Source organism: Sphaeramia orbicularis, chromosome 15, assembly GCF_902148855.1.
Source record: "Sphaeramia orbicularis chromosome 15, fSphaOr1.1, whole genome shotgun sequence".
Taxonomy (NCBI): Eukaryota; Metazoa; Chordata; class Actinopteri; order Kurtiformes; family Apogonidae; genus Sphaeramia; species Sphaeramia orbicularis.
The window spans coordinates 5907127-5919381 of NC_043971.1; the positions used below are offsets into that span (position 1 = coordinate 5907127).

General features: G+C 35.7%; 1 protein-coding gene across 2 annotated transcripts in view; it reads right to left on the bottom strand.

Annotated features, from left to right (window-relative positions):
• Positions 1-478: 478 nt before the first annotated feature.
• Positions 479-12255, bottom strand: part of pik3ap1 (phosphoinositide-3-kinase adaptor protein 1) — a 49321-nt gene continuing 37544 nt past the window's right edge. For both annotated transcript variants that reach the window (XM_030156253.1, XM_030156255.1), the window contains exons 15-17: positions 6677-6744; positions 6382-6485; positions 479-795 (exon numbers count right to left, since the gene is read on the bottom strand). In XM_030156253.1, the coding sequence (XP_030012113.1) occupies positions 678-795; positions 6382-6485; positions 6677-6744 (290 nt within the window). In that variant the 3' untranslated portion in view covers positions 479-677. The remainder of the gene's footprint in view (positions 796-6381; positions 6486-6676; positions 6745-12255) is intronic.

Below are 12255 nucleotides of genomic sequence, written 5' to 3' on the forward strand. Positions count from 1 at the left end.
CACATACATACATACATACATACACACAGACCCAAGTGGAACAATCAGGGAAGGGAAGCAAAGACACCAGACATGACACAAGAGGAGAACTTAACAAAATAAAACAGGAAATGACAGACAAGACAGACAAAACAGGCAGAAGTCCGGGTACTGGTGTGACACAAAAAATAACAATTAACAATTGATTTCCACTCAAGAACCAGTCAACAACAGCACAGTTACAGTAATGGTCTGAATGTCAGTGTATGGGATGATGCATGAGCGTCCACTGTGTTGGCTGATATGGAACTAAAACAACTAAACCCATGAATATACAAGAGAACAGCTGGAGAAGAACTGTCCACTGGAGTGACCACTACGCATGAAAGGGTTAAAAATAAATGGAAGAGACTTGATATTTATTTCTTTATTCATAATTTGTAATATACTAAATTTTTTAGCTTAAGACATAAAATGCAGAACAAAACATTTTTCACAATTAAAATATTATATAACTTTATTAGGATGTTATAAAATCATCACATACATGTAACAACATCACAGTAAAACATCAACGTAAACTTCAAACAGTGACATAAGACGGAAAACAGATTGTGTTCGACAAAACAAGTGACATCATAAAGTGAATCAAATGGCTGGTCCCTTTACTTGAGGACCAGACCGTGGCGTCCTTATCCTTATCGTGGGCGTGACGGAATGGGCGGGGCTGTGCTGGTGAATCTGGACGGGGGTCTCTGAGGAAGCGCTCGGGTCGGGCAGGATATGTAGCGCTCATGCAGCACCTTCTCTGGAGCCCTACGGAACAGAGCACACGTGTTCAGTAAACGGGCGTTGAACCGTGACCCGTAGGCTCCGAGCGTCAACAAATAAAAATAAAAAAAGGAACAAGTGCAAAAAGGCAGAAGTTATAAATAACATTCCAGTAACAGGTCATTATCAGCACTTTCATTAACACACAGTAGCTGCTAATAAGAGGAATCTAACTTTCCCATCAGAAAAGAAATATTATCAGACTTACATTATCAGAATCTGAAAGACAAAGTATTGTTCCTTTGCAACACAGCTACAGTTTTATGCTTAACACTTCACTGGGCAAGTACCAAGGGTTTAAGAGTTTTGGACTTTTCATTATAGTTTAGTTTTATTTAGTTTTGACTTTTTTTTCTCTAATTCTGTTAGTTTTAATTAGTTTTTAGAGCAGGTTTGTCAGTTTTTTTTAGTTGTTTTATCTGTTTATCTTCTATCTATTTATCTGATTTTTTTTTTTTTGTTTTTCTCATGCCTATACTTTTTATTGCTTCTGCTTTAATGCTTTTAATGTTTTATGTAAAGCACTTTGAATTGACTTGTACATGAAATGTGCTATAGAAATAAACCTGCCTTGCCTTTTATTAGTTTTTGTTATTTTCTAAATGCTCAGTTTCAGTTTAGTTTTTGTTTCTTTATATCTTTTATCTTCTTCACCGTCGAATTCAGATAAATCCCAGACTGGACTCTGCTGCTTTCTCCCAACTTTAGTCTGCATGTTTCCAGGTAGAGTGGGGACGAAAAGACGACTGGAAACCACAAGTGACAAAGTTAAATATCATATGTGTCAGCAGCTAAAATTGCTTGAGGGAAATAAATCGATTTCGTATAAATCTGACATTGACAAAGACGAAAACTAAGGGAATTTTAGCTGTAATTTTTATCCGTTTTAGTTAGTTTTGTAAGCACACAATACAGTTTCAGTTAGTTATCGTTTTTTTTATTATAGTTTTTATTTATTTCAGTTAATAAAAATGTTTTTACAAGTCTAGTTTTTGACATTTCGTTAGTTTTCGCTAACGATAATAACCTTGGCAAGTACAACATCATACCATACCATACCATACCATACCATACCATACCAACTTATTTAAAAAGCACTTTAAGAACTTTACAGCTGGCCAAAGTGTTGTACACAAATCATAAAACAAGGAATTAAATAAGTAAATATATAAATATGTAAGAAACATCTCACTCATTGATTAAAAGCCAATGAGAAAAGTGCCTATTAAAAGTGACTATTTTTGATAATTTCCATATACGTTACAAGATAGTGCATACCATACCATACCAACTTTATTTATAAAGCACTTTAAGAACTTTACAGCTGGCCAAAGTGCCGTACACAAATCATAAAACAAGGAAATAAATAAGTAAATAAGTCAGTAAGAACAGTGATAACACAGGGTGGAAAGCAGGCAAAGAACAACAAAACACAACCATCATAAAAACAAAGACAAATTAAAATCTGATAAAAACAGCATAGGAAATAAATAAATACATACATACATACATACATACATACATGAAGAAGCATCTCACTCATTGATTAAAAGCCAATGAGAAAAAGTGCCTATTAAAAGTGACTGTTTTTGGTCATTTCCGCATACATTATGAGACAGTGACATCATCAGTCCCAGTGTGGACAGTGAGTCACCAGTCCCAGGTCCAATGTGGTCTACAGGGTCTGTCAGGTCCACCTCTGCATGGGCGTTTTATTGAGTTTAAGAAGAAGAAGGAAGTTGAACTAAAGCTGTAACAGAAACACTTCATCCTCCAGCTCATATGGTCTGTTCTCTCTGCTCAGGAAGGACATAAAAAAAACTGCAAATGTAACTAAAGCTTTTAGACCAGAGGCGTCAAAGTCATTTTAGTTCAGGGGCCACATTTAAGCCAAATGTGATCTGAAGTGGGCCGGACCAGTGAAATAATAATATAATAATATAGAAATAATGTCAACTCCAAACTTTAATCTATGTTTTAGAGCAAAAAAAGTAAAATTATGTGATGAAAATGTTTATATCTACTAACTATCCTGTAAAATAATGTGAATAACATGAACAAACGGAAATATCTGAAGAAAACTGAGTGTGAATTGAGTCTATATATGTGTATTTGTTTTTATTAGTGGGGGGGTGGTGGGGGGGGTGGGGTTATACTTTGTGTGTCACAAAATCTTGTATCATAAATTGTGAATTTCTTTCTTCTTTTTTTTTTTTTTTACCTCCGCCAAGGGGGTTATGTTTTCATTGGGGTTTGTTTGTTTGTTTGTTTGTTTGTTTGTTTCTTTCTTTCTTTCTTTCTTTCTTTCTTTCTTTCTTTGCCGGTTAGCAAGATAACTCAAAAAGTTATGGAAAGATTTGGATGAAAATTTCAGGAAATGTTGATACTGGCACAAGGAAGAAATTATTACATTTTGGTGGGGATGGGGGGGTCTTTGCATATGTAAATTACAACTTTCAGATCACAGTGGATCTACAAATACACAAAAACATTTAATAACAGGCAGAACATTGGTAAACTTGCACTTCAGACATTTCAAAATGTTCATATTTGTTCAGGTTATTCATGTTTTTGTGAAATGATAGTTTGTTTTAGTGAAAATACAGTAAAATGGCATGAAAATGTTTACATTTACATTCCCTTGGGGGACTGAGCCTTCGCTGCATCCACCCCCACCCTATGGAACACACTCCCACAAAACATCAGGAACTCAGACTCAATACAAAACTTCAAATCACAACATAAAACTCACCTGTTCAAATGTGCATTTTCTTGAGCCCCTTTGGTCTCTTTGTTCTTTTTGTTTTGTTTGTTTGTGAAACGTTTTTGAGCGTCCAAAAAAGTGCTATCTAAGTGTGATGTATTATTATTATTATTATTATTATTATTATTATTATTATTATTATTATTATTATTACATTTGCAAAGAGAAAAAATTGGAGTTGTGAGTCTTTATAGGTTATTATGAGAGTATTTGACTGATCTGACCCACTTGAGATGAAATTGGTCTGTACGTGGAACCTGAACTAAAATGATTCATATCTTCAGTGTAATTTTTGCGTTTCACAGATTCATCCCAGGGGCCAGACTGGACCCTTTGGCGGGCCGGATTTGGCCCCCGGGCCACATGTTTGACACCCCTGTTTTAGACAAATGAAACAGAGTTAAAAGTATAATATTCAGTTGAGCATATCCATTATCTTCCCTGGTCTGTGCATGCTTCACCTGTTTTAACAGTTTTTTTAACTGTTTGTATCTGTCTTACTTGCTTTCTATTTCTTAACTTCCCTTTTAATCGTATTTATCGTACCCTGCTTGTAGCACTTTGAGGTTTTTAGATAAAAATGTAGCATGCATTACAAATAAAATGTATTATTATTATATAACAGAGAAAGAGTTTAAAGCTGCAGAAAATGAAAAAAAATCTGCTTAGCTGCATTGAATAACTTCATTTCTTTGTCATGTCCCATTTGTCACATTATGTGCAACTGTAAAAAAAAACAACCTAATCGAAGGGAAGCGTTAAATCCTTCAGTCATTTAATCTTATTTACCTTTGACTGAACTCACAGGTTCCCATGTCATTTATCGCTGATGGCACCAAAAGGACGTACATTTAACGATAAGATCAGACAGCGTCAAGAGAACAGGAGGAGTAAAACCCACATCAGCAGATTTTAAGACATGATTTAGAGCATGAAAACAGGTCAAACTGTAGGTGTTTGTTCAGAAACATTCCAACCCTCAGGGGGATTTGGCTTTTTTATCAGACTGAAATCAAATGTCACTTTACCTCTGTACCATGGATTTTTCTTCTCGTAAGTTTAATGTCTTAAGTATCTTTTGATGACATTTGAAAGGTAGTATTTCTACTTTTTTTTTTTTTTTTTTTTTTTTTAAACCTTCTGTTTATTGGTTTTTGTTATTTTTTAACATATAAAAAACCAGAACATAGTTCTGTTGTATGATTCAAAAGTCCAACACACAGACAAACAACAAGTGGAATCCCCTCCCCCCCCCCCCCCCCCCCGGCACACATCCCATCCAAATCACAGGAAAGATAAAAATAAATAAATAAACAGTAAATAAATACAAAATAGAAGTACAAAATTCCCACTTTAAATGTTACGAAAAAAACCTGTAAAACAAATAGTCAAGAGAAACATGATAGATTGCACTATTAACATAGATCAGAAAGGGAGTCCATGACATTTCAAAAGTGTTTGAGGCTCCAGCTAACATCAAACGAATTTTTTCCAGTTTGAGAAAATAAAGTACTTTACTGTGGCTGTTTTCTGTCTAAAAACAGAGCTAAGCTAACAGAGCTATATTGTAAACTATTAGCTGATTATTAAACACAGTGTTATATTGAGTGACTGTTAAAATAAGGATCTGTGAGTTTTAATTTGAGGAAGAAAACTTGACGATACCATAATACAGATGTGTGTAAACAATGAGCTTTATACTTTATTCAGTAATTGATACAGTCTGTGTCTGTAGAAACACAGAGTTGATTTATTAGTGGAAAATTAACACTACATAGAGCAGGGCTGTCAAACTCATTTTAGTTCAGTTCCATATTCAGCTAAATTTGATCTGCAGTGGGCCGAACCAGTAAAATAATAACATAATAATATATAAATAAGGTCAACTCCAAATTTTTCTCTATGTTTTAGAGCAAAAAAAGTAAATTTACATTATGAAAAGGTTTACATCTGCAAACTATCTTTTCAAAAGACGTGAATAACATGAACAAATTGAAAAAATAAGTATAATTTTAACAATATTCTGCTTCAGTTTATCATTTCCACATGTACATTAGAACTTACAGATCACAGTGGATCTACAAATACACAAAACATTTGGGAACAGGCAGAATATTGTTAAAATTGTACTTACTTCTGTTAAGACATTTCAGGTTGTTCACATTTTTTGTGAAATTATACTTTGTTTTAGTGTAAATACATGAAAATATTTACATTTACAAAGAGAAACATTTGAAGTTGTCATTGTTTATATGTTATTATGATAGTATTTTACTGGTCTGACCCACTTGAGACTGAATTGGTCTGAACCTAAACTAAAAGGATCGTTAATATTTTAGTGTAATTTTTGCATTTCTCAAATTCATCCAAAGGACCGGACTGGAGCCTTTGGTGGGTCGGATTTGGCCCCCGGGCCACATGTTTGACACCTGTGACATAGAAGTACTTGAATAGAAACGTCTGACAGGAAGTAAAAAAAATGGAATATTTTATATATGAATTATTAACATATGGTTGTTACTGTTTAAGTTCCACACGTCAGAGTCGTCCATTTACAAGAATCACCTGCCGTTAAACTAAAGACTTTTACTGTTACTTTCATTTTTCATCTTTCATCTCTATGTGGTGGATATTTGCACTTTTCCATTCATACAACATCTGCATCAGTTCACACTGTGGCTTCCTCGCTCAACGATCTGTGAACCATTTGTTGTTTACTCTTTTGTACCTTCTTCAAGTGCTTTTTGTTTCACATTTGTCATCTGCAGCGTAGTTTTACTAAACTGGATGAAGGGTTCTGGACTCACCGCTCTGGGATTCGTGGAGGAATCCTGGGAGGAGGGATGAGGGGCGGAGCGTCCGATGTGCGTGGAGGTCGTGGTGGAGGAGGAGGGAGGTTTTCTATCGTGTCCTTTAAAAAAACGAACAAACTGATGAATATATGTAGAAAACATATAACAGATGTAAATTCAGTCGGATTTTGAGAAGCCACTGAGTAATATGACATTCAAACTTCCTGATGATAGTATCTGTTATCAGTATGTAGTATAATACCACCACATCCTGTACATTTTAAGGAGTCCTTGAACACATCATCCTCACCTCGTCGGGCTCTGTTCCGCTGCTCAAACTAAACGTACTGTGGGTGCTCAGCCTGTTGCTCTCAGTACCTGGTTTAACAGAAAAAAAGAAACAAAAACACAAGTTAATGTGGAACTAAAACACACGCTTTAGATTCGCTCGGGGGTCGGCGCTTGTGGCTTACTCTGCCGTGAAACCACTTCACCAAATGTGGTGAAAATGTTTCTGTGTCCAGCTTCATAACAAACATGTTTCAGTTATAAAAATGTCACGAGGGAGAAGTAGAACTGAGCGTAGCAGATTAACCCATAAAGACCCAAATATACACCAGTGACCAAAAGCATCTACTGATTTAAAAGGTTTAATAACCTTACAGTCATTAATCCTATTAATACATGCCAATAACTGTGTCTCCTATTATTTAATTATTTTAGTAATTACTCAGCCTGAAAACAGGTGTGAGTGTAAAACATGTAAAAAAAAAAAAAAAAAAGCATGTAAACATCCCAGGATCCAGTCACATCCATTAACTTCTGATGCAATCTATCAAAAAATATGTCTCATTAATACGATGGTTCTCAACCTTTTTTGGCTCCTGACCCCATTTTATCATCACAAATTTCTGGCGACCCCAGACGTTCAAAACGGAGACTTTGGTTTTTTTGCTAAAATTAATTTGTTTGTGATCATGTAATAGTTTTCTATAGCATGTTTAGGGGTGTAAGAAAATATCGGTTCTGCAATATATTTTGCGATATTTTATTTCACAATACTGTATCAATATTAAAAACACTGTACGGATATTTTTAGGTATTTATTCAAATGCAAATATTGTGGAGGTTCTTTTTTGTTTTTCTTTTTTGTTTATATTTTATTTATTATTATTTAACACTCTTACTAAATAATGTTAGTTCCTTTGTTGGGATTACACAAAAATAATGTTCTGATGTTAAATATGAACTAACAGAATATGAACATTTGAACATGATCTTAAACTGTAATGTCTGTAAAATATGGTTTAAGATTTAACACAGGAACATTTTGTGATATAACATTAGATCCTGTTCTGATCAAATAAAAATGTGTTCAGTATTTGTGCATATTTCTGGTGTAATTAAGTTTTTTCCAGGAAATAATCTTTTTAAAAAAGAAACAAAACCAATAAAAAATTGCCTTTTTAACAGTGTCATGATATACTGTGATATATCATATTGTGATCCTAGTATTGTGATTTGAATCATATCGCCAGATTGTTGTCAATACACACCCCTAAGCATGTCACAAATAAACGTTAATTTTAGACGACATTTAGTCTATTTAATGTAAATTTTTATAAGTAAGTTTTAATTTTTTATCAAGTACTAGAAATTTCAGGCGACCCCATTTGAATTCCAGGTGACCCCACGTGGAGTCCCGACCCCAAGGTTCAAAAATACTGCATTAATACATAAATCATTTATACTGTGCATGTGCTGTCAACAAGATTTTTTAAAAATACAACATTTATTTTGAAACTCATTGGAACTCAAGTCCAAACTCATACATTCTATCTAAAATAATGTGTATTAATGCAGAGTTTTCTAATGCAAATGTTCAAGTTGAGCAATTCAGATATAAATTATTCAAATGTAGTTTATAATGGCAAACACATCTGCTTATAGATGGGTTTTATAATATGTCAATATGTCATAACGCCAATCAGGTCAAAGCTTCTGCGCACAATTGCTTTTGGCATCATTGGGTAAATGTTTCACAATTACACATATCTCCTTTATTTAACCAGGTTAAAAAAAAAAAAAGCCTCGTTGAGATTGCAAATCTCTTTTTCAAGAATGACCTGGCCAAGAAAAGCAGCAGAACCCACAGTTTCTGACAAGACGAGACATAATATATCAACACATAATAAAAAAAACCTTACAATCGATAGTAACAAAACAATCATTTGTGCAAGTTTATAAACAGTTACATTGACCGAGCTCATTGATTTCATGCTCCTTTAAAATAGTTTTAAATTCAACTATACTAACACGTTCAGATAGATTTAGGTTGTTCAACATTAGCCTCAAAGACACAATGGCCAAAAGCATCTCCTGTTATAAAATGTTTAATAACCGTTGAATCACTAATCCTATTAATACATGGAAATAACTAATTTAATATTTAGTTCTTCATCTTTTCATGGTCATCAGATATGGCCCATTTGGACACTCAGAGGCTCCGTAGTTACCATGGAAACACCATCATCTTCTACAGTATTGATTCACCAGTAAAACCCATGGAGTTGGATCAATGACAGTGGATGGAAACACTGGGTTTATGTTCAGGTAATGAGAGATTTGATGAAAAAGTCACTTTTCCTTAAGTGTTCTCTGTTTTTGGTATAATAACCCTCAAATATAATCTCAGCATGATGATTAAAGTATATGATCAGTAAAAGAAATATCCTCCTGACACCCAGGAAAGTGAAAGTTTTAGCTTTTTTTTTTTTTGTTTGTTTGTTTTTTTTTTTAACAATTTTAAACAATTGTCTTGATCAGAAACTGTATAATGCAAGTTTTTTAGATAAATTTTTTAATTATTTCTGTTTATTTTTTTTAATGGTATGTCCTTTGCAATGGACAGCCTTTTTTAAGTAAAACAGTGAAACTTTGCATTTTTGCACTTATGCATTGCTGGGTCTCAGGAGGATGTATGAAAATAACAGATTTTAACTGAAAAAATGCAAAATGGAGAGAATAATATTATGACAAGAGGTGATAAATCACTTAAGAAAGGTTAAATAGAAAGAAAAATTAATTTGATAACTTCCACAAAAGTAGCACTGGGTCTTTACTGGTTAAACAGAAAACTGACTGAGAACAGAAAAGATGTAAAATCAGGAGGATGTTACTGAATATGTGTCGTTTAAGCCTTTCATTTGATGTCTATATTAATAAGTAATGAAAATACATAAATATAACACTTTACATAAATAATTTCTAATCTAAAACAAAGTCTAAGACAGCTTTTCAATGACAGTTTGGATTTTTTCTCTGGATTTAAGAAAATTCATGAGTAATTTTTTTAATTTCAGTCATTTCCTTTTTGACATAATACCTGAAATATTTGTTAATGCACTAGTTTCTTTCCTAATTCAATGGTGGAATGTGATTTCAATACTTTTACACATATTGTACTTTTTATTACTTCTGTCTGTCACCTTTTTGCCATTCAGTGGTTCTGTTATGTCCGTTTTATGACCGGTTTTGTCCTAATAATAATGTAATTAGTCCATTTTCATTAGATAATTTTATTGCAAATCAGCCAGGTGACATTTTAGAGATTTCACACTCTAAGTTTACTCCACTTACAACGCATAGTTTTACTTCAGTAAGGTTTTTGGATGTATCTTCAGAGTGTGTGAAGTTAGGGTTAGGGGTTAGGGTTAGAGGGATTAGGATTAGAGAGATTGTGGTTAGGGGTTAGGGTTAGGATTAGGGGGTTAGGGGTTAGGGTTAGAGGGATTAGGATTAGAGGGGTTGGGGTTTGGGTTAGGGGTTGGGGGTTAGGGTTAGGGGTTAGGGTTAGAGGGTTAGGATAGGGTTAGGGGTTAGGGTTAGAGGGTTAGGGGTTAAGATTAGAGGGGTTAGCGGTTAGGGTTAGGGTTAGGGGTTAGGATTAGAGGGGTTAGGGGTTAGGGTTAGAAGTTAGTGTAGTTGTAGGTTTTTCAGATCAGAGATCAGCTACGACAACTAAATTATTTCCTGATCTTTTCATGTGTGAAAAACGATGCTAAAAACTGTCATAAAAGTCCATTTTTAGTGCCAGTGGACAGTACACCGCATGATTAAATGATAGTAAAAGTAAGAGCTTTTAGTCGTTTGAGTGGAGTATAAACACAGAAGAATCAGTTTTAGTCCATAATGACTTTCAGTTCTGGTCATCCTCCACTTGTGTTCATACAGGAGGTTATGAGACTGTAAAATGGGTTTAGAAATGAAGCGTCTGTTTTTACAAATAACAGATAAGGAGGTGAAACCCAGATGTCGCGTCAGTTTCCTCGAAACAACAGACGACTGTGAATCGACTATAAAAACGTAAAGGTCATAGTGATTATATATAGTATCGGTTTGTCCTCTGTTTGACGACGAGACGGAGGGACTGAGAAGATGAGTTAAAAGACTGAAAAAGAGTGAACAGACTGGACGAATGAGAGGAATTTATTTGTATTTTTACTTCCGCCAAGGACGTTATGTTTTCATCGGAGTTCGTTTGTTTGTTTGTCTGTTAGAAAGATAACTCAAAAAGTTATGGACGGATTTGGATGAAATTTTCAGGAAATGTTGATACTGGCACAAGGAACAAATGATTAAATTTTGGTGGTGATGGGGGGGGCAGATTTTTTGTTTGTCTGTTAGCAAGATAACTGAAAATGTTACGGAAGGATTTTGATGAAATTTTCAGAAAATGTTGATACATTCACAAGGAACAATTGATTAAATTTTGATGGTGATGGGGGGGGTTTGATGAAATTTTCAGGAAATGTTGATACTGGTACGAGGAACAAATGATTAAATTGTGATGGTGATGGGGGGGGGGGGGGGGGTGGGGGGTGAATTTGAATGAAATTTTCAGTAAATGTTGATACTGGCACAAGGAAGAAATGATAAAATTTTTATGGTGATGGGGGGTTGATGAAATTTTCAGAAAATGTCGTTACTTTCACAAGGAAAAATTGATTACATTTTGGTGTTGATCGGGGGGGCGGGGGGGTGGATTTGGATGAAATTTTCAGTAAATGTTGATACTGACACAAGGAACAAATGATTAAATTTTGATGGTGATTGGGGGGGTGATGAAATTTTCAGAACGCTGGACCAGCTCTATACTGTCCATCGGGTGCTCGAGGGTTCATGGGAGTTCGCCCAACCAGTCCACATGTGTTTTGTGGATCTGGAGAAGGCGTTCGACCGTGTCCCTCGTGGTATCCTGTGGGGGGTGCTTCGGGAGTATGGGGTCCGGGGCCCTTTGCTAAGGGCAGTCCGGTCCTTGTATGACCGAAGCAGGAGTCTGGTTCGCATTGCCGGCAGTAAGTCAGACCTGTTCCAGGTGCATGTTGGACTCCGGCAGGGCTGCCCTTTGTCACCGGTTCTGTTCATTACTTTTATGGACAGAATTTCTAGGCGCAGCCAGGGGCTGGAGGGGGTCCGGTTTGGGGACCACAGGATTTCATCTCTGCTTTTTACAGACGACGTTGTCCTGTTGGCCTCATCGAACCTGGACCTTCAGCGTGCACTGGGGCGGTTTGCAGCCGAGTGTGAAGCGAGCGGGATGAGGATCAGCACCTCCAAATCCGAGGCCATGGTTCTCGCCCGGAAAAAGGTGGTCTGCCCTCTCCGGGTCGGTGGAGAGTCTTTGCCCCAAGTGGAGGAGTTCAAGTATCTTGGGGTCTTGTTCACGAGTGAGGGAAGGATGGAGCGTGAGATTGACAGATGGATCGGTGCAGCATCTGCAGTGATGCAGTCGCTGTACCGGTCGGTTGTGGTAAAGAAGGAGCTGAGCCGAGAGGAGAAGCTCTCGATTTACCGGTCAATCTACGTTCCTACCCTCACCTATGGTCA